General features: G+C 34.2%; 1 protein-coding gene across 1 annotated transcript in view; it reads right to left on the bottom strand.

Moving 5' to 3' along the window:
* The window catches only part of LOC149790379 (uncharacterized), a 202,385-nt gene that overhangs the window by 107,382 nt on the left and 72,863 nt on the right, over positions 1–22,140 (bottom strand). Inside the window, exons 12-16 of the mRNA XM_089972427.1 lie at positions 17,421–17,615; positions 13,438–13,573; positions 9,158–9,192; positions 6,097–6,238; positions 933–1,150 (exon numbers count right to left, since the gene is read on the bottom strand). Of these exons, the coding sequence (XP_089828553.1) occupies positions 933–1,150; positions 6,097–6,238; positions 9,158–9,192; positions 13,438–13,573; positions 17,421–17,615 (726 nt within the window). The remainder of the gene's footprint in view (positions 1–932; positions 1,151–6,096; positions 6,239–9,157; positions 9,193–13,437; positions 13,574–17,420; positions 17,616–22,140) is intronic.

Here is a 22,140-nt window from a genome sequence, read left to right as displayed (position 1 = left end):
ATCCAAACTTTATTTAGCTAGAAAGTGCCTGCCTTTAAATCTTGCCTTAATCTAGAAAACATCAATGCTAACCTTGACCTAGACTTTGTATTGACAGATAAATGGATGGATGGATGGATACCTTGCCAACCTTGACCTTGACTTTGTATTGACAGATTAATGGATGAATGGACACAGCACCAACATTAACCAAGACTTTGTGCAGACAGATAAATAGATGGATGGATGGATGGATACAGTGCCAACCTTGATCTAGACTTTATACTGCCAGACAAATGGATGGATACATTGCCAACCTTGACCTAGACTTTGTATAGACAGATAAATGGATGGATGGATACATTGCCAACCTTGGCCATGACTTTGTATTGACAGATTAATGGATGAATGGACACAGCACCAACATTAATCAAGACTTTGTGCAGACAGATAAATAGATGGATGGATGGATACAGTGCCAACCTTGATCTAGACTTTATATTGACAGACAAAAATGGATGGATAGATACACTGCCACCCTTGACCTAGACCTTGTATAGACAGATAAATGGATGGATGGATACACTGCCAATCTTGACCTATACTTTGTTTTGACAGATAAATGAATGGATGGTTACAGATTCGAAAGTGACAGCTATGACTTCCATCAGCCATGGCAGGTTCAACCTTAGTCCATCATACATTAGTGTGAATATGGAAATTCTACCTTCAGTAACAAAATTTACTGGCAGAATCTGGACCAGGTTCCTACCTAACAATTCTAACTCTCTGCCGGAATGCCCCAATCCAAAACCAGTATAGATTATATATTCTATATCTCTCACATATGATTTACAGGCAAGAAACAAAATGTACCATCAATTTTGAGTAGCAAACTAACTCATCAAAACAAATTTCTAATTTTTGTTTTACAACCGATGCTCATATCTCACCTGTCCATCTTCAATGTATGTAAGAGCCATTGCTCTGCTCACAGGTGGGTCAGTGATGATCATTACTCCATCACTAACAACTGGCTGACCACAGAAATGTGATGCACAGAATTTGACCTTTGACCTGTACATTCGACCTGACTCAAGGATCAGATGACCATTCCTAGTCTCCTGTACATTTGCAAGCTCTTCATATTCTATGAAGGAATACCAAACATCTGAAATGATAAACATCCTTTGAAAAGTATTTGGATCTCGATAGGATTTTATTAAACACAAAAATGAGAACTAGCTTTCATTAAAACCAAAGATTTTAAAAATATTAACAATGCAAATTATTAAAAAATTAAATAACATTAAAATATTGTATTATGGACCCAAAATAAGTTTCCTACTGAAAATAAAACCAGTCTGGTCAGACTAGTTTTCATATGTTTCAATGTATACGGTTATCATTAAAATTTCATAATCATTTTCAACAACAATTATTTTCTGATAGAAATCTCTTTACAAAAATAAGCTTTAAACGCTATTTTTAAAAAGGATTTCAAGTATCAGATGAATGTGGCATCTAAGTAATTGTAGATTTCTAAATGTTTTTAGATATTTCCAGATAATGTTCTAAATAAATGACTCTAAGGGAACTTCCAACATTTCAAACTCTAATGTATTTGATCACATTCCATTGGACTGTAAAATGTAAGAAATTTGATCAGATTTGTTTTGTGAAACTAATCAGATGTAAATCTTAAAAATCTAGTTGTACAATTATGTTCCATTGACCATATTTACTTTGTACAGAGACGATGTTCCATTGACTGTATTCACTTTGTCCTAAGATGTTGTTCCATTGACTGTATTTAATTTGTCCTAATATGATGTTCCACTGGCTGTATTTAATTTGTCCTAAGATGATGTTCCACTGGCTGTATTTAATTTGTCCCAAGATGTTGTTCCATTGATTGTATTTAATTTGTCCTAAGATGATGTTCCATTCACTGTATTTACTTTGTCCTAAGATGTTGTTCCATCGACTGTATTTACTTTTTCTTAAGATGTTGTTCCATTGGCTGTATGTACTTTGTCTCAAGATGATGTTCCATTGACTGTATTTACTTTGTCCTAAGATGTTGTTCCATTGACTGTATTTAATTTGTCCTAATATGATGTTCCACTGGCTGTATTTAATTTGTCCTAAGATGATGTTCCACTGGCTGTATTTAATTTGTCCTAAGATGTTGTTCCATTGACTGTATTTAATTTGTCCTAAGATGATGTTCCATTCACTGTATTTACTTTGTCCTAAGATGTTGTTCCATCGACTGTATTTACTTTTTCTTAAGATGTTGTTCCATTGGCTGTATGTACTTTGTCTCAAGATGATGTTCCATTGACTGTATATACTTTGTCCTAAGATGATGTTCAACTGACTGCATTTACTTTGTTCTAAGATGTTGTTCCACTGACTGTATTTACTTTGTCTCAAGATGATGTTCTATTGAACATATTTAATTTGTCCTAAGATGTTGTTCCACTGACTGTATTTACTTTTTCTTAAGATGTTGTTCCATTGGCTGTATTTAATTTGTCCTAAGATGATGTTCCATTGACTGTACTTACTTTGTCCTAAGATGTTGTTCCATTAGCTGTATTTGATTTGTCCTAAGATGCTGTTCCATCGACTGTATTTAATTTGTCCTAAGATGATGTTCCATTGACTGTATTTACTTTGTCCTAGAATGATGTTCCATTGACTGCATTTAATTTGTCTTAAGATGTTGTTCCATCGACTGTATTTAATTTGTCCTAAGATTTTGTTCCATCTACTGTATTTAATTTGTCGTATGATATCGTGCCAATGCTGTATTTAATTTGTCCCAAGATGATGTACCATTGAGTGCATTTACTTTGTCCTAAGATGTTGTTCCATTGGCCATATTAACTTTGTACTACGATTTTGTTCCATCGACTGTATTTACTTTGACCTACGATGATGTTCCACTGACTGTATTTAATTTGTCCTAAGATGATGTTCCATCGAATGTATTTACTTTGTCCTAAGATGATGTTCCATTGACTGCATTTACTTTGTCCTAAGATGATGTTCCATTGGCTGTATTCAACTGATCCTAAGATGATGTTCCATTTGCCATATTTACTTTGTCCCAAGATGTTGTTCCATCGACTATATTTACTTTGTCCTAAGATGATGTTCCATTGACTGTATTTAATTTGTCCTAAGATGATGTTCCATTGGCTGCATTCAATTTGTCCTAAGATGTTGTTTCATTGACTGTATTTAATTTGTCGTAAGATAATGTTCCATTGACTGCATTTACTTTGTCCTAAGATGTTGTTCATGGGCTGTATTTAATTTGTCCTAAGATGATGTTCCATCGACTGTATTTACTTTGTCCTAAGATGATGTTCCACTGACTGTATTTAATTTGTCCTAAGATGATGTTCCATTGACTGTATTTAATTTGTCCTAAGATAATGTTCCATTGACTGCATTTACTTTGTCCTAAGATGATGTTCCATTGGCTGCATTTACTTTGTCCTAAGATGTTGTTCATGGGCTGTATTTAATTTGTCCTAACATGATGTTCAACTGACTGTATTTAATTTGTCATAAGATGTCGTGTCAATGCTGTATTTAATTTGTCCCAAGATGATGTTCCATCGACTGTATTTACTTTGTCCTAAGATGATTTTCCACTGACTGTATTTAATTTGTCCTAAGATGATGTTCCACTGACTGTATTTAATTTGTCCTAAGATGTTGTTCCATTGACTGCATTTACTTTGTCCTAAGATGATGTTCCATTGGCTGCATTTACTTTGTCCTAAGATGTTGTTCATGGGCTGTATTTAATTTGTCCTAACATGATGTTCAACTGACTGTATTTAATTTGTCATAAGATGTCGTGTCAATGCTGTATTTAATTTGTCCCAAGATGATGTTCCATCGACTGTATTTACTTTGTCCTAAGATGATTTTCCACTGACTGTATTTAATTTGTCCTAAGATGATGTTCCACTGACTGTATTTAATTTGTCCTAAGATGATGTTCCATTGACTGCATTTACTTTGTCCTAAGATGATGTTCCATTGGCTGCATTTAATTTGTCCTAATATGTTGTTCCATCGACTGTATTTAATTTGATGTAAGATGTCGTGCCAATGCTGTATTTAATTTGTCCCAAGATGATGTACCATTGAGTGTATTTACTTTGTCCTAAGATGTTGTTCCATTGACTGTATTTACTTTGTCCTAAGATGATCTTCCATTGACTGTATTTAATTTGTCCTAACATGATGTTCCATTGACTGTATTTAATTTGTCCTAAGATGATGTTCCATTTGCCATATTTACTTTGTCCCAAGATGTTGTTCCATCAACTGTATTTACTTTGTCCTAACATGATGTTCCATCGTCTGTATTTAATTTGTCCAAAGATGATGTTCCATCGACTGTATTTACTTTGTCCTAAGATGATGTTCCACTGACTGTATTTAATTTGTCCTAAGATGATGTACCATTGGCCATATTTACTTTGTCCTAAGATGTTGTTACATTGACTGTATTTACTTTGTCCTAAGATGTTGTTCATGGGCTGTATTTAATTTGTCCTAAGATGATGTTCCATTTGCCATATTTACTTTGTTCCAAGATGTTGTTCCATCAACTGTATTTAATTTGTCCTAAGATGATGTTGCATCAACTGTATTTACTTTGTCCAAAGATGATGTTCCACTGACTGTATTTAATTTATCCTAAGATGATGTTCCATTGGCCATATTTACTTTGTCCTAAGATGTAGTTCCACTGACTATTTACTTTGTCTTAAGATGTTGTTCCATTGACTGTATTTACTTTGTCCTAAGATGTTCATTGGCTGTATTTAATTTGTCCTAAGATGATGTTCCATTTGGCCATATTTACTTTGTCCTAAGATGTAGTTCCACTGACTGTATTTACTTTGTCCTAAGATGTTGTACATGGGCTGTATTTAATTTGTCCTAAGATGATGTTCCATCGGCCATATTTACTTTGTCCTAAGATGTTGTTCCATCGACTGTAATTACTTTGTCCTTATATGATGTTCCATTGAGATTATTTAATTTGTCCTAGGATGTTCCATTGTCCATTGACCACTTTATCCAAAGATGTTGTTCCACTGACTATAATTAGTTTGTTGCAAGATGTACTTTTAGAGTACATTTTAGTGCAATATGTGGAAAAGTAATGGATAATGATTAATTAGGTTAGATATTTTGCAAAGAGCAGCTCACTATAACTTGCTTAACAGGGTCTTAGAGTGGATTTTGTGTTAGGAACCACAAATAGGAGAAGATGGGTTAATTCAAAGGAATGGAATGAGGATACTTAAACTAATTATAAAATTAGCCAGTATAAAGCTGCATGCCAAGCTTGCTTGATATCTGACAATCCTCGGTGCATTTGGCTCTAATGTGTCTTATTAGGTGTGACCATACTGTGAGAGAGAATAGGCCTCCAAAATTGAGAGCCAGGAACTGACATTGTATGTGATGGTGACAATGAACTAAAATGAAATCATAGCACACTGGAAATCTAACCCTTCAGGATTAAGTCAGTATAAAATTGTATGCAAAATTTGGTTGAAATCAATCAAACCATTGGTGAATTTCTGTTGCAGATATCAAGTCTTGAGGCCACAAAATCAGGGGGCATAACTTGGGGATTGCTGATCATTCAAGGTCTCATCAATGTAAGGTTGTTTTTTATATATCCAACAAGCCTTCCGGACTTTGTATGAAGTTTGTATCTTTCAATTCAAGGTTTTCTTTCATCCAACAAGCCTTCCGGACTTTGTATGAACCCTCTATCTTTCAATTCAAGGTTTTAGCAACCATCAAATAAATTTAAAAGATGGTTACCCAGAAACTATAATAAATGTGCTTCCAAACTGTACATTATTATTTAATGATCTTGTTAACAAACCAACAATTAAACATAAATGTTTTAATGTCAAAGTTATTACTAAAACTCTAAGTCACCAACTGAAATTGAACTCAAAATCTTACTTCTAAATTCAAAGATATAGTTTTAAACTTTACTTTCATCAAGTTTTAAATATGAAATAAAAAATTAATGAGGGTCACTGTGTTACAACCTACCCAAGTAAGGTGCTCTTATCTCTACACTCCAATACACAAGAGTTATGTATGGTTTCATATTGGCCGGCACTGTCCAATAAGCATGGAGGGTGTTAGCTGAAGACTGGAAGTCAATATCTGTCTGGCACGGTATACGTTGGTCCTGCAATATATATTGTCAATAGAAACACTTTACAGACAGCTATAGGGCTCATTAATTTTTTAAAATCAGCTAACTTCTTGTAAATCATGAAATGGGACACTAACACCAATGTAATAGTTCTGGAAATGGGACACTAACACCAATGTAATAGTTCTGGAAATTGGACACTAACACCAATGTAATAGTTCTGGAAATGGGACACTAACACCAATGTAATAGCTCTGGAAATGGGACACTAACACCAATGTAATAGTTCTGGAAAATTGGACACTAAAACCAACGTAATAGTTCTGGAAAATTAATAAAAATGTTCCTGAACAGCAGAGTACAGCTAAACCCTATTATCATATACTTTATTAAAATGTATTTGAGTGCAACATGATCATATTATGGTTCCCACACTTTTACAATAAGTTCACAAATTTTTTGAAGTAATACGAAGTTTTAGTTCTAAAATAAAAAAATCTGATTTAATAATTTGGCAGGATGTGTTGTGTTCTTGTTGCAAAAAAGTCTATCACTGCATCATTCTTTATATGAATACAGATGTCATAAGTTTCTCTCTGTGAATGTTCACGTCACTGGCTTCAATATCATGTACTTATGGCCTAGCTATCTTGTATATATGGCCTATATGTCTTGTACATATAGCCTAGCTGTCATGTATATATGGCCTAGCTATTATGTATATATGGTCTAGCTATCTTGTACATATGGCCTTACTATCATGTACACATGGCCTTGCTATCATGTATATATGGCCTTACTATCATGTACATATGGCCTTGCTATCATGTATATATATCATTCTTATCATGTATATATGGCCAAGCTAGCATGTGTATATGACCTAGCTATCTTGTACATCTGGCTTAGCTATCATGTACATATGGCCTTGCTATCTTTTATATATGGCCTAGCTATCTTGTATATATGGCCTAGCTATCATGAATATGTGACCTTGCTATTATATATATATGGCCTTGCTTTATTGTATATGTGGCCAGCTAGCATGTATATATGATGCAGCTATCATTTATACATGGCCTTGCTATCATGTATATATGGATTAGCTATCATGTATATATGGCCTTGATATCATGTGCATATGGCCTCACTATCATTTATATGTGGCCTAGTCATCATGTATATATGCCCTAGCTCTCATTTATACATGGCCTAGCTATCTTGTTTATATGGACTAGCTCTGAATTATATATGGCCACCTAGCTATCAAGTATATATGGCCTAGCTATCTTGTACATATGGTCTGCACTCATTTATATATGGCCTAGCTATCTTGTATATATGGCCTATCTATCATGTACAAATGGCCTAGCTTTCATTCATATATGGCCTAGCTATCATGTCTATATGGCCTAGGTATCTCATACATATGGCTTAGCTATCTTGTACATATAACCTAGCTATATTGTTGTTGTGGGGTTTAACACCACTTTTCAGCACATGATAGGCTATGTATGGCGGCCAGTATGAATGGTGTTGGAAGAACCCGGGAAAACCAGGGGAAGAACCACTGACCCATGAAAAGCTACTGGCAAGCTTTCTCACATACCCACATTGACTGAATCCTAGACTCGAACGCACGCAGACAGAGGTGAGATGGCATTGATCCGTAACGGACAGCGCTTTATACCACTCAGGGCACTGCCTAGTTCTATTGTATATATGGCCTAGTTATCTTATATATATAGTCTAGCTATCTTGTTTATATGGCCTAGCTATCATGTATATATGGCCTGGCAATCTTGTACATATTGCCTAGCTATCATGTATATATGACCTAGCTATATTGTACATCTGGCCTAGTAATCATGTATATATGGCCTAGTTATCTTGTACATGTGGCCTAGCAATCATTTATTTACGGACTAGCTATCTTGTACATATGGCCTAGCTATCATGTACATATGGTCTAGCTTTCATTTATATATGGCCTAGCTATCATGTATAGATGGCCTAGATATCTTGTACATATGGCCTAGCTATCGTGTATATATGGCCTATTTTGTATATATAGTCTAACTATCTTGTATATATTGCCTAGCTATTTTGTACATATGACCTAGCTATCATGTATATATGGCCTAGTTATCATGAATATTTTGCCTAGCTCTCACGTATATATGATCTTGGTATCATGCATATATGGCCTTGCTATCATGTATATATGGCCTAGCTATCTTGTACATATGGCCTAGCTATCTTGTATATATGGCCTAGTTATCATGTATATATGGCCTAGTTATCTTGTATACATGGCATATCTATCATGAATATATGGCCTAGCTATCATGTTTATATGGCTTTGCTATCATGTATATATGGCCTAGCTATGATGTATATATGGCCTGGCTATCATGTATATATGGCCTAGCTATCTTGTACATATGGGCTAGTTATCTTGTACATATGGCCTTGCTATCATGTATATATGGCCTAGGTATTATGTATATATGGTCTAGTTATCTTTTACATATGGCCTAACTATCATTTATATATGGTCTGTCTTGTAATATACTTCGAGAAAAAAAAAAAAGTAAATGTAAAAAGCACTGATATAAATCTCTGAGTAGGTTGAACTTGATCATCAGTGCAACTCACCCCACAAAGTAAGAAAGCATTGACTGTTTGGGAAACACCAGGTCACTGACAGTGGAAAGCAGGTCAGCATTTAATACATTCCTTTTCTCACTGTGAAAAATAGGAATGGCTGTTGAGACCAAGTGACTCATAAATAAAGCTGACCATTACAGCAAGTTTCATTGTACTACAGAAGAAGATTAAATATTTTTGCAGAGAATTCATCATTGTATTGACTGAATACCAAATTTCACAGTTATGTTTTGCAACTCCAATAAATCATATTTTCATAAAATAAGTAATGTATGTACTTACATCTGTATGATGGGAGAACTTTTTGGAAGACAGACCTGTAATAAAACAAATATGGGTCGCAATAATGTTCTTGTCAGACAAAATATCTTATGGTTTATATTAAATTTCTTTAGAAATATTCCTTGTGCATTTTATATAGAATACAATCATGCTCTTTTCATTCACAAAGAATAACAAAATGAATTATCAAAGATGCAAACATGATCATCTGGGCATGTACCTGCCATTATTGCAATAACACACAAGCAGTAAAGTCCGACAAATGTGAAATTTCAAATTTTTGAAAATAGGAATTTGAAAATAGTACTGTAAAGGTACATTATTCATATATCATGTGACAAAAAGTATTCTCATACTCCCATATGTAAAACTCTTTCATTGGTCAGATACTTGATCTTTTAAATCTGAAATCAATAGTCTTCCTTGCCTTAAATGACAGCCATCAATTCTATATGTAAATCTGTCTTTCATTGGTCTGATACTTGATCTTTTGGATCTAAAATACATAGTGACTTCCTTGCCTTAACTGGCAGCCATCAACAAAATCTGGTTAAGGTAAAAGAGACACAAGTTATTTTCATGAAACCATTTTTCGTCTTTCACTATTGGTGACCTTGAACTTTTACCTATTGACTTATAACAAAATATGTAAATATATATGTTCCCCACTAGATAACAATTAAGCATCAGAAAAACAGACTAATTCATACAGACAATAAATGGATAAACAGACAGACACACCAACCAAATGCCAATGGATGGATGAATTGATGAATTAACAACCAAACATCTGGAGAGACAGATAGATGTATAAAGAAAAAAGTGAGAGAGACATAGAAATCACATGACCAGCCCATGAGTAAAAGAATAGATGGATAGTTTGCCATATGGAAAAAACATTAAACAAATGATAGGCCAACAGAATCTTCTCCCACATATATGGGCAGCATAGGGAATGTTGGAAATGAGCGTAACATGAGTCTTAATTTCTATGACTCTGTTACAAATCATGGAACTGGCAATTTTACCAGATCTCAAGAAAAGAATACAAATGTAATGTAAAATACATGCAGATGAAATATACAATGAATGCATTCTAAAGCAGAAAGAATGGACAACATAAATGCAAAATGCAGAAGAATGTATGATGAACTAAACAAAATGCATTTCATTAATGGATTTGAAAATAAAATATTTTCAAGCGTCTGCTTAATTTCTAAGGTCAAAAGCCCTGTCATTTGAAAATCCTTGATCAGATTCATAACCAAAAATATCTGATAATTTGTTCATGTCCAGACAGATATAACAACTGCCACAGATGTGATGACATTATCACTGGTAGTTGTATCTGTAATTTGAAGTGAAATGAAATTAAAAAAATAAAATTGACCGATAAAAACATTCAAACATTTTGTTTTGCATTATTTTCAGTAGTGGTTACCTTTCTATTAATCATAAATTAAATGGTATATTTTGTATTTCATTCATTTGAAATATGAAAGCAATGGTTCTCTCCTTTTAACATTCATGCAAACAGAAAACTGACCTCAGTAAATGCATTTCCAGTTCATTCCAAATTAACGTAATTGAAGGAAAATGATGAATGATGTCAAAGTCAAAATCTTAAATCATTTTTAAGACTGTAAATATAATGCATAAAGGATATTTAATTTTGTTAGTAGATTTCAGGATGTATTTCTTTCATAAGTGGAAACCTTTGCCACTTGTGATAAAATGTTCATGAGTGAAATAAATTTTCTATATCTACTTGTACCTCTCACCAAGAATTGTGATTCCAGATAAAACAGTTTTATACAGGAGGCACATATGTGATGTAGATAAGAGCTAAATTCAAAACCACAACATAAGCCCGTAAAATGTGAAATATAGGTCACAATTACCATCTGTATTTGTAAAGGTGTTGTACTTATATGGATGCATACACTCATCTATTTGGATTAGGTATGACCAGAGCTTGTGATTTAACACAATAAAAGTGAAATATGGGTCAGAGCGATCTTTTTTGTTATGCAGGTGTAAAAACTAATCATCCACTAACCAAGTTTCATGATTCTAGGTATAACATTCAAGTATGCAGGGTGTCAAATATCTATTTGGTCAAAAGGAATATAAAAAATATAAAAATGCAACATTGTAGCTAGAACTGGCCATAAATACATTGCTGTGATACAAAATAATCATCAGATGAAATACTGCAGGATATTTTCGACACTCTTATCCCACCCACGAATGAGGAACATCTCAACTCATTTAAGGCCTACTCATTCATACAAGACCAACTCATAAAAGGCCGACTCGTTTAAGGCCGACGTTTAAGGCCAATGAAAACACTAAACCAGCTGGATAAATCTGTGCCACCAAAGGAAAACTGCACTGAACATGTGAGTCTTGAACAATCCATTATAAATCTACTCACAAATTGAAAAATGGTCTTTTTATCATTAAAATGGGCTAGTGTTGTAGAATGTCAAAAGTGATCCTTAACGTTTGATTGTTCTGTTAATCAGTTTGATTCAACTTCTCTAGTCTAAATGATCTTTTTTGTGGGAATTGATATTTCTTTAAGTAGTTTCTGTAAAAAGATATAAATTTGTGTTAAAATATTTACTTATTCTTGTATTCACCTGACACAGTTATGCTCTCTATCTCTCATCTGAGACAAAATCACAGGCATAAACTTGACGGTGTTTTTTTCATGCTACAAACTGATCAATTTTTGTTTGTTTTTTCACTGCCAGCAAGAGGAGTACTCTACTGAAGTTAATCATCTGTATTCCACTTAGCTGAGCACCACTTTACTCAGTCATCAATATTCCATTTGGTAACCAGACCATTAGTCAGTCATCAATATTCCACTTGGTGTTAACAGCACCACTAAGTCAGTCATCAATATTCCAATTGTTAACCCTGCACCACTGAAGCTAGACATTAATATTCCACTTGGTAACCCTGCCCCACTTAAGTCAGTCATCAATAATCCACTTGGTAACCAGCACCAGTGAGCTCAATGATCAATATTCCACTTGGCAACCAGCACCACTGAAGTCAGTCATCAATATTCCAATGGTTAACCCTGACCCACTGAAGCTAGACATTAATATTCCACTTGGTAACCCTGCCCCACTTAAGTCAATCATCAATAATCCACTTGGTAACCAGCACCAGTGAGCTCAATGATCAATATTCCACTTGGCAACCAGCACCACTTAAATCAGTCATCAATATTCCAATTGTTAACCCTGACCCACTGAAGCTAGACATTAATATTCCACTTGGTAACCCTGCCCCACTTAAGTCAATCATCAATATTCCACTTGGTAACCAGCAACACATATGTCAATCATTTGTATTCCACTTGATAACCCTTTACCACTCAAGTCAGTCATCAATACTCTACTGATAACCAGCACCACTCAAGTCAGTCATCAATATTTCACTTGGTAACCAGTACCACTGAAGTCAGTCATCAATATTCTACTTGGTAACTTGAGCACCACTTCATAAAGTCCATCAGCACAATACTAGTTATTGGTAAACTACAATTTAGCTATGGGTTCCATGAATTTAGGACATGCTGAAACAAGACACAAGGCCAGTAATACAATGAGGGTCACTTTGACCTATTTTTGCTATGAGAGTGGAGTACTCATCAATATGCATTCCTCACCAAGTGTCATGAGTCCAGATAAAATATTATGTTTATACAGTGTCAAAACAGCTGAATCAAACACAAAACTTTAACAAAGAATGTACAAGTAATGTATCATGTACAGATTGTCCCCTTAGCCCTCTCCACTGGTGTAGGTTCTATGAAAGCTACTCAAATGGGTGCTTAGGACCTAGGAAGAAAGTATGATGATGTTTAGTAAGACTGTAGATATGTTGTATATGTTGCATTTACACCAATGCTAGGGGTAGTAACATAGCTCCAGATGTGAGCAACAAATAAAACTTAAGTTCAAAAGCACACATGGGCCTTCAAGTAATTTTGTAGACAAAATAAGTGCATACAGATGTGTAAAAAACAACAAAACAATGTTTAATATATCATATATCCATTGAATGATGTCATGTGCTTGAAGCAACATAGACAGTGCATGACTCATCTACCCGTAAGGTAGAATGGATTTAAGTCAAACAGGTAAAAAGCTCAGGATGACTATTTCAGTAAGTGAGATAGTCAGACAAACATGAAGTGGATTGTCAGATTTATTAAGATAAATGCAGAATATAAAATTTAATGTAGAAAATAAAACTACCTGTTCCATTACAAGGGACTCCATCTTTGATAATGATGGCACTGAAATTAGCACCAACCTGTACAAGCATCACCCCATCAGATGACACTACTACGTTACCAGCACTGGAACTTGCTTTTATGGTTACATAGTATTTCTGAAGAGTAAAGAACAATGTTGCTATTATTGACTGATGATATATCTTATAGTAGGAACTTTATATATATATACACACAGTGTGACCTGGGCCCATATAACATGATGGTCTGGGTCCATAGAATCCGACCATGTTATATACCAAACTGTGTTATAACCAACAAAGTTTATTTGCTAAAAGAAGATGGAGCTGGGGGAGGGGTATAAAAGTGGGTACAAAAAAAAGTGCTTCACTGGCACAGTTACCATTCTAAATCAATATATATCAAATGGAAATATGCATGCAATGAAAACAGAGACTGCATATATAATATTTTACATTAGTACATGTACATGTATACTGTTTTTGTATACATATCTAATGTATAGCATGAACAGAGTATCAACACCATGTACTCAACTGCCAATCTTGTCACATGTAGTGAATCTACAATACATGTAATTACATTGAAAATCTGCACACAGACTTTAAATATTTGATAACTTTCTCATAGATCATTATGTGTTTGAATTCAACAGAAATCAAGATGAAGCAAATTTACAGCTCATCCAAAGGTCAATATATGGTGTATGAATAAATTTCATGCTGCTAAAAAAATTTCCTCTGCAAATTATAATATTTTATTGTTTATGGAAAATGGATTGACTTTTAGCTGCTTTTTTCTGTCATATTTACTTTTTAGCAAACTCAATCATACACTGCAACTGATGAGTTTGAACACAAGGCTTTTATAATCCTGTCCAGGGCTTTCAATCTTCTCTTTAACGGTAAAAGGATTGTTTCCATTTCCTGTTATCTAGTGAAAAGGTCTGCTAATTAAAACTTTTACACCTATATGTTTGAATTACTACAGTAAGAATAATTTTCAGTCCATAATGGGGTCATCTTTATAAAGAATGGACAAAATTATTCACTGGTCAACCGATTGTGTCTTACAAGACTAACAAGCCATGTACATATGTTGGTAGCTGTCCTTTTTTGCTGTTTTATGAATTGTTGCCCAATAACTTGAACAAGTTCTAGCTATGCAATTGATTTTGATGATCAGCAATGTACTTAAATTAATTGATTTATAAATTCAGTTGTGAATCTTTTATCAAGCACTGCATTGTTTGTTGCGCACACAGTTTGAATTAGCACCAAGATATGTCAGATATTGAGTAATGGTAGTACACAGAATACACTGAAGACAAACACAAAGCAATGGTTGTACACAGAATGCATTGAAGACAAACACAATGCAATGGTTGTACATAGAATGCATTGAAGACAAACACAAAGTAATGGTAGTACACAGAATGCCCTGAAGACAAACACAAAGCAATGGTTGTACACAGAATACACTGAAGACAAACACAATGCAATGGTTGTACACAGAATACACTGAAGACAAACACAATGCAATGGTTGTACACAGAATACACTGAAGACAAACACAATGCAATGGTTGTACACAGAATACACTGAAGACAAACACAATGCAATGGTTGTACACAGAATACACTGAAGACAAACACAATGCAATGGTTGTACACAGAATGCATTGAAGACAAACACAAAGCAATGGTTGTACACAGAATGCATTGAAGACAAACACAAAACAATGGTTGTACACAGAATGCATTGACGACAAACAAAGCAACGGTTGTACACAGAATGCACTGAAGACAAACACAAAGCAATGGTTGAACACAGAATGCATTGAAGACAAACACAAAACAATGGTTGTACACAGAATGAATTGAAGACAAACACAAAGAAAACTAATGGTTTTCTTCTTCAAGGATCAGTATAATAAGATTCATGCTGCCATTTCTCAACATTAAATTAAAATCAAAGTTCTCAAAAGGCCCAACCATTTCTTCAGACACTCATATTTCTTATGTTTATTTTGGCACAAAAGTTCAAGAAATTGGTGAAATTTTAAAATTTCATGAGTCATGCCACCATCATTTTATATTCAAATTTGTACATGATCTCTTCCCCAAAATGATACAACTTTTTACATGTTATTTTCTGTATTTTTAAGAAGACAATTTTGGGGGGAATGAGATAAATACATGTGTGTGAAATTTCAGGAGCAATGCCATGATCATCTTATATTTAAATTCATACTTTGATCTCTTCCACAAAATAATAACAAACATTTTACACGTTATTTTTTTGTATTTTCTGTACTTTTAAGCAAAGTAAATATTTTTCATGTACAACAAAAATACATATGAAATTTTTGGAGCCACACCAAAATCATGTTACATCTGTTATAATGCAGCATGCTCACAATATATATATATATATATATATATATATATATATATATATATATACACACACCTATCTCCCGATAACTTGAGCACATCGGGGTCCAAAAACATTGACCACACTATAAGTGAGGCAAGAGTTATCAAGGAACCTATAAAAAGAAGCCAGAACCAATAAAGAAATCGACATAACAACAAAGGGGGGTGGATGGGTTGGCCGGTTATAGTGCTGAATACTCAATTTATAATCGTGCTGAGATTAACTGTGAATAAATATCTCTTCATAACGATGTACTTTATTTATTTTTTCCTCATAGAGCAACATTAGTTTCTGGATAATTTACAGTATATTGAGGCATCAAAAACCTTATTCCACATGGTTCCCATTCACTTAACACGCATATCATTTCACACACTGTGTTGTTGTTGTTGGGTTTAACGCCATTTTTCAACACACTATAAGCTATACATGGCGGCCAGTATTAATGGTAGAGGAAGAACCAGGGGAAACCCCCTGGAAAGAACCACCGACCCACGAGCAGCTACTGGCAAGCTTTCTCACATACCTACATTGGATGAATCTGAGACTCGAACCAGCGCAGACAGAGATGAGATGGCAGTGATCCATAACGGAGAGCACTTTAGACCACTCTGCCACTCAGGGACCCCACACATTGTGTACTACATCACTAATTTGTGTGTTGAATTGGATACATTCTAGTTTTATTGTTTGATCCAACTTAGACGTTTTTTTAAAATACAAAAGATAAACACTCTTTTTGAGAAACGTTGTTGATGAAACAAACGAATGAACAAACAAAAAATAGATAGATGGATGGCTGGACGGACAGATGGACAGACAGATAGATAGATAGATTTGATTGTGGTAGAAGTACAATGAAAATCACAAGCCGGGTTAATCATTACCAATATGAATTTAATGGGTCTACAAATTGAAAACAATGTAACTTTGAACATGATAATACTTGTCGTTTGTGACAAGCTTGACAAATATAACTTCACATTTTGAAAAAAATCAGTTAAATTTTTGGTGTTACTCCTGCAAAATCCTGTGAATTTCTCAACTGTATGATCTTTATATAGTCATTATTTTGGGTCTCCATCCACCATATGGCAATATTAAAGATTTGATTGCTTACTGTGCAGAGGGTCGAGGTTGTGCAACATCTGCATCACTCTCAACAGTGTTGGTACCCATGTTGGAATCGTCTTCTGCTGCAAATTTGTTTGTTATAAAATTATAAATTTTTTCATCTGACATGTATTCGGCAGTGGGACAGTCATTGTCAGCACAAATCCACTCCTTCATATCATCAAGAGAAACGCCCATCTCAGGACCATGAGTCTGTAGAAATTTCTCCCAAACAGCCTCAGCATTAATGACATCAGTTTCACTGAAACCTTCAAAGTCACTATCATCGTCGCTGTCTCTGTCACTGTTTTGCTTTACGTCAAAGGCAACTCCAAAACCATTAATCCAGCACCCCTCTATGATCTAATATATATATATTAAAAATAAAAAGAAGCAAAAGTGGAACTTTCTGACTTTTGCAGTCAATACAGACCTGGTACATGATCAAATTCAGACCCTCAAATGTTGCAGAAGTCCCACTGACTGACTGGAAACCTCTAACATCTGTCCTGTTAGGCATAGTTCCCAGAGCTATACTGAAGCTGATGTCCAGGTGGGGATGATAAAATCCTGACCAGGTTGCAGCAATTTTCACACGGTTGACCTGGAAATCTATGTCTTGTAGGTCCTATAAAACATGGCAACATGAATGAATATTGTATATATAAAAACACTACAAATGCTGTTAACTCCGTCTGCTATAGCGTCATTCCCAAGAAGGAAGCTTACACAAGTGAATAACTGGAATTTTTATACCATACATGCCAATGATAATTACCATCGTTAATTAAAAGAAGGAATGAAAATACGGGACATGCAGCAAATGTATCCTCAAAAAGCTGATCCAGAATACATGTTTAATAATAAACAAAACTAAATTCTTTACGAGTTGACAATTAGGGAACAAGGTCGGAGGGGAAAATAGTTGCCACGTTTATGGTAATATGAGGCTGGCTATTTTGGTACCTTTAGTTCAACAAAATTGGGAATCCTTTATTTGCCATTCAATTGCTGATGGCTGCATAACACACAATAGTGTAGAACGTGGTTTCTTTGAATTACGGCGGAGGGCCAATCATTTTCACAAAATAGCTGCATGGATAAGGATTAACTTTTAATCATTCATGCTGGCATTCTTGCATGTTTATTTAAGACTAATCTTTAGCTATTGTACAATTTGACAACAGCTGACCAGAATATGAAACTAGGGCAGGACCTGAGGGAAAATAGGGCACATCACAGGGAGAAACGGCGAGTCTTTTTGTGAATTTCACACATGTGGAACCAGGATGATCAGTCAATATTTAGTGAAAACAAGAGTTTAAAAATGCCATGAAAAACCACCTGATTTTAGGTCCCAATCTCTATTATTTTTTTAGTCTTCCTACTTGGCTTTCGAAAAGTTCATAGGTATGCCTTAAACACTGTTTTACAAAACTACAGAAATCGTGCTAATATTAAGGAATAAAAGGCAATTACACATCAATGTACTTGTATAGTTACTGGTCAAAATTCCCTCTTGTCACAAGCCAGTTTCAGGGTTTTAATGATTAAGGGGCCTGTACTTCTGTTGCAAAATGAAACAAATTTGTGACTATCAACATAGGAGACACCAAAACATCAAGCTTTCATTGTGTGGAAAGTTATGATGTTTGTTCAGCTAAAACACAAAACTAAAATTGATTTATTTTGATCTTAGATTTTTAACCTTTATTGTTACTACTCTTTGTGAACATGTAAATCATGATAGTTATGTGCCTTGTACAATTAAACATAAGTAACTTTTTAAAAATATTACCTCAATTTGTAGGATCACTTATATCATTGAAAATGAGTAACTTGTGAGCACATGATTCAACGTAAATGAAACAGCTATTAAGGACTAGCTGAAATGTTATCTGGAAGAATGCAATTCGGTCAAAACAATGAATAAAGCAAAATCTACATCTAATTTGTTTGGGAATAAGTAAAGATTTAAGTGATGCTATGCATGCTTTGCACTGCATAAGCACCATACACTATAGTTCAGCATGGTCTCACTGGTAAACTCAACCGGCCTGCGAATTATGAAGTCTGTATTTACCTTTATTTAACTTCATGTTGGAGAAATCAGAAAATATGCACATGCAAAATAATAACAAAATCAGTCATAGTACTTTATAACATTTTAACAATTGTTATTCTTTTTTACATGCTTATGTCTTAGGGCACAGAATAAATTATTGTTTCATGTCCCAAGATTTACAGTCATTACAGTAGTCAACAAAAAGACCTAAAAAATGTCAAGTTTAAACATTGGCCTGAGGATAAGCCACCCCAACCCCCTTCTTCCAGGCCTTTAATTTTCTTAATTTATTCAGCTAATATGTGAGTATATACGGTAAGTGTAGATTCTAACTTAATGTATGCCGAGACTTTAAATGTAGATTATAACTTACATGTATGACTATATTTTAAGTAGAGATTACAACATACATGTATGTCTACATCTTAAGTATAGATTCTAACATACATGTATGATTATATTTTAAGTGCAGATTCTAGCTTACATATATGTATAGACTTAAGTATAGATTTTAACTTACACATATGTCTAGACTTAAAATTTATATTCTAACCTATATATACATCAAGACAAGGTCTAACAATCAAACCAGTGAAATGAAGCCAGACTGCATGAAATTTTAAGTAGACTTAAGTCTGACAAATTAATAATCATATATCTACACTTAAGATACTCAACTTTCATTGACGAAACTGGACCCAAATCTATCAACTTGTACTGGTGATCAAGTCTGGACCTTGGATTATTATTATTATTATTACTATTATTATTTTTAAATTACTTTTATTATTATTATTATTTTATTATTATAAGTATTATTTTTAAATTATTATTATTATTATTATTTTATTATTATTATTCTAAAGCTAACAGTACATAATAAACCAAACAACATGTAAATGCCAAAATTAAATTTAACTGATGAACATATTGATTAACAGATGGACGAAAAGTAGCAATACACATAATAATACTACAGTACTTGAGAATGTGAGGTAACACTACACATAATAATACTCCAGTACTTGAGAATGTGAGGTAACACTACACATAATAATACTCCAGTACTTGAGAATGTGAGGTAACACTACACAGAATAATACTCCAGTACTTGAGAATGTGAGGTAACACTACACAGAATAATACTCCAGTACTTGAGAATGTGAGGTAACACTACACAGAATAATACTCCAGTACTTGAGAATGTGAGGTAGCACTACACAGAATAAAATTACAGTACTTGAGAATGTGAGGTAACACTACACAGAATAAACCTCCAGCACCTGAGACTGTGAAGTAACATTACACAGAGTAATGCTATCTCTCGTAACTGAGAATGTGAGGTAACACTACACAAAATAATACTCCAGTACCTGAGAATGTGAGGTAACAATACACATAATAATACTCTAATACCTGAGAATGTGAGGTAACACTCTACAGAATAACACTCCAGTACCTGAGAATGTGAAGTAACTACATAGGATAATGGTCTAGTACCTGAGAATGTGAGGTAACACTACACAGAATAATATTCCAGAATAATACTTTCGTGCATTTGAATGTGAGGTAACACTATGCAATATAAAACACAAGCACCTGAGAATGCGAAGTAACACTACACAGAAAAATACTCTCTCTAGTAACACTACACAGAATAAGACTCCAGTACCTGAGAATGTGAGGTAACACTACCCAAAATAATATTCCAGTACCTAAGAATGTGAGGTAACACTACAGAGAATAATACTCCAGTACCTGAGAATGTGAGGTAGTAATACACAGAAAAAATACTCCAGTACCTGAGAATGTGAGGTAATACTACACAGAGTAAGGACCAGTACCTGAGAATGTGAGGTAACACTAAAGAGAATAATACTCTCTCTAGTACCTGAGATTGTGAGGTGACACTACACAGAATAATACTCCAGTACCTGAGAATGTGAGGTAGTACTACAAACAAATAAGGACGAGTACCTGAGAATGTAAGGTAACACTACACAGAATATTCCAGTACCTGAGAATGTGAGGTAACACTACAGATAATAATACTCCAGCACCTGGGAATGTGAGGAAAAACTACACAGAATAATACTCCAGTACCTGATAATGTGAGTTAATACTACACAGAATAATACTTCAGTACCCGAGAATGTGACGTAATACTACATAGAATAATATTCCAGTACCTGAGAATGTGAGGTAATACTACACATAATAATGCTCTAGTACCTGACAATGTGAGGTAGCACTACATATAATAATACTCCAGTAACAATGTGAGGTAACACTACACAGAATAAGGACAAGTAACTTATAAGAATGTGAGGTAACACTACAGATAATAATACTCCAGTACCTGGGAATGTGAGGAAAGACTACACAGAATAATACTTCAGTACCTGAGAATGTGAGATAATACTACACAGAATAAAACTCCACTACCTGAGAATGTGAGGTTTTACTACACAGAATAATATTACAGTACCTAAGAATGTGAGGTAACACTACACATAATAATGCTCTAGTACCTGACAATGTGAGGTAGCACTACACAGAATAATACTCCAATACCTGAGAATGTGAGGTAGCACTATAGATAATAATACTCCAGTACCTGAGAATGTGAGGTAATACTATCTAGAATAATATTCTAGTACCTAAGAATGTGAGGTAGCACTACACAGAATAATACTCCAGTACCTAAGAATGTGAGGCAGCACTACACAGAATAAAATTCAGCACAAGAGTGCGAGGTAACACTCCATAGAATAATACTCTTACTACTCTGATTAATCAACAATGTAAAGGCAGCATGACTAAACCTTGGGTTTCATAGACAATAACTTCAAAACTAGGACTGCCATTTTAAATTATCAAATCCCAAATAAGAAAACAAATTCTACTTAAATACCTATTTTAAAGAGATTTATAATCTTTTGCAATAAATGTTTCTTTTGCAGAGTGACAGCATAGAAAAGTAAAATATTTTACAGAATTTTATGAGATGGACTGTCCTATGTTGTGTTATTTAAAGGCACAATAGTGCAGAGTGTTTGTAATTTTGTGAATGTTACAGATCATGTAA

The sequence above is a fragment of the Sinohyriopsis cumingii genome, chromosome 10 (genome assembly GCF_028554795.1).
Source record: "Sinohyriopsis cumingii isolate HCF-2022 chromosome 10, ASM2855479v2, whole genome shotgun sequence".
Classification (NCBI taxonomy): Eukaryota; Metazoa; Mollusca; class Bivalvia; order Unionida; family Unionidae; genus Sinohyriopsis; species Sinohyriopsis cumingii.
Note: the sequence above shows the minus strand (reverse complement) of the source record. Positions and strands in the feature narration are given on the sequence as shown.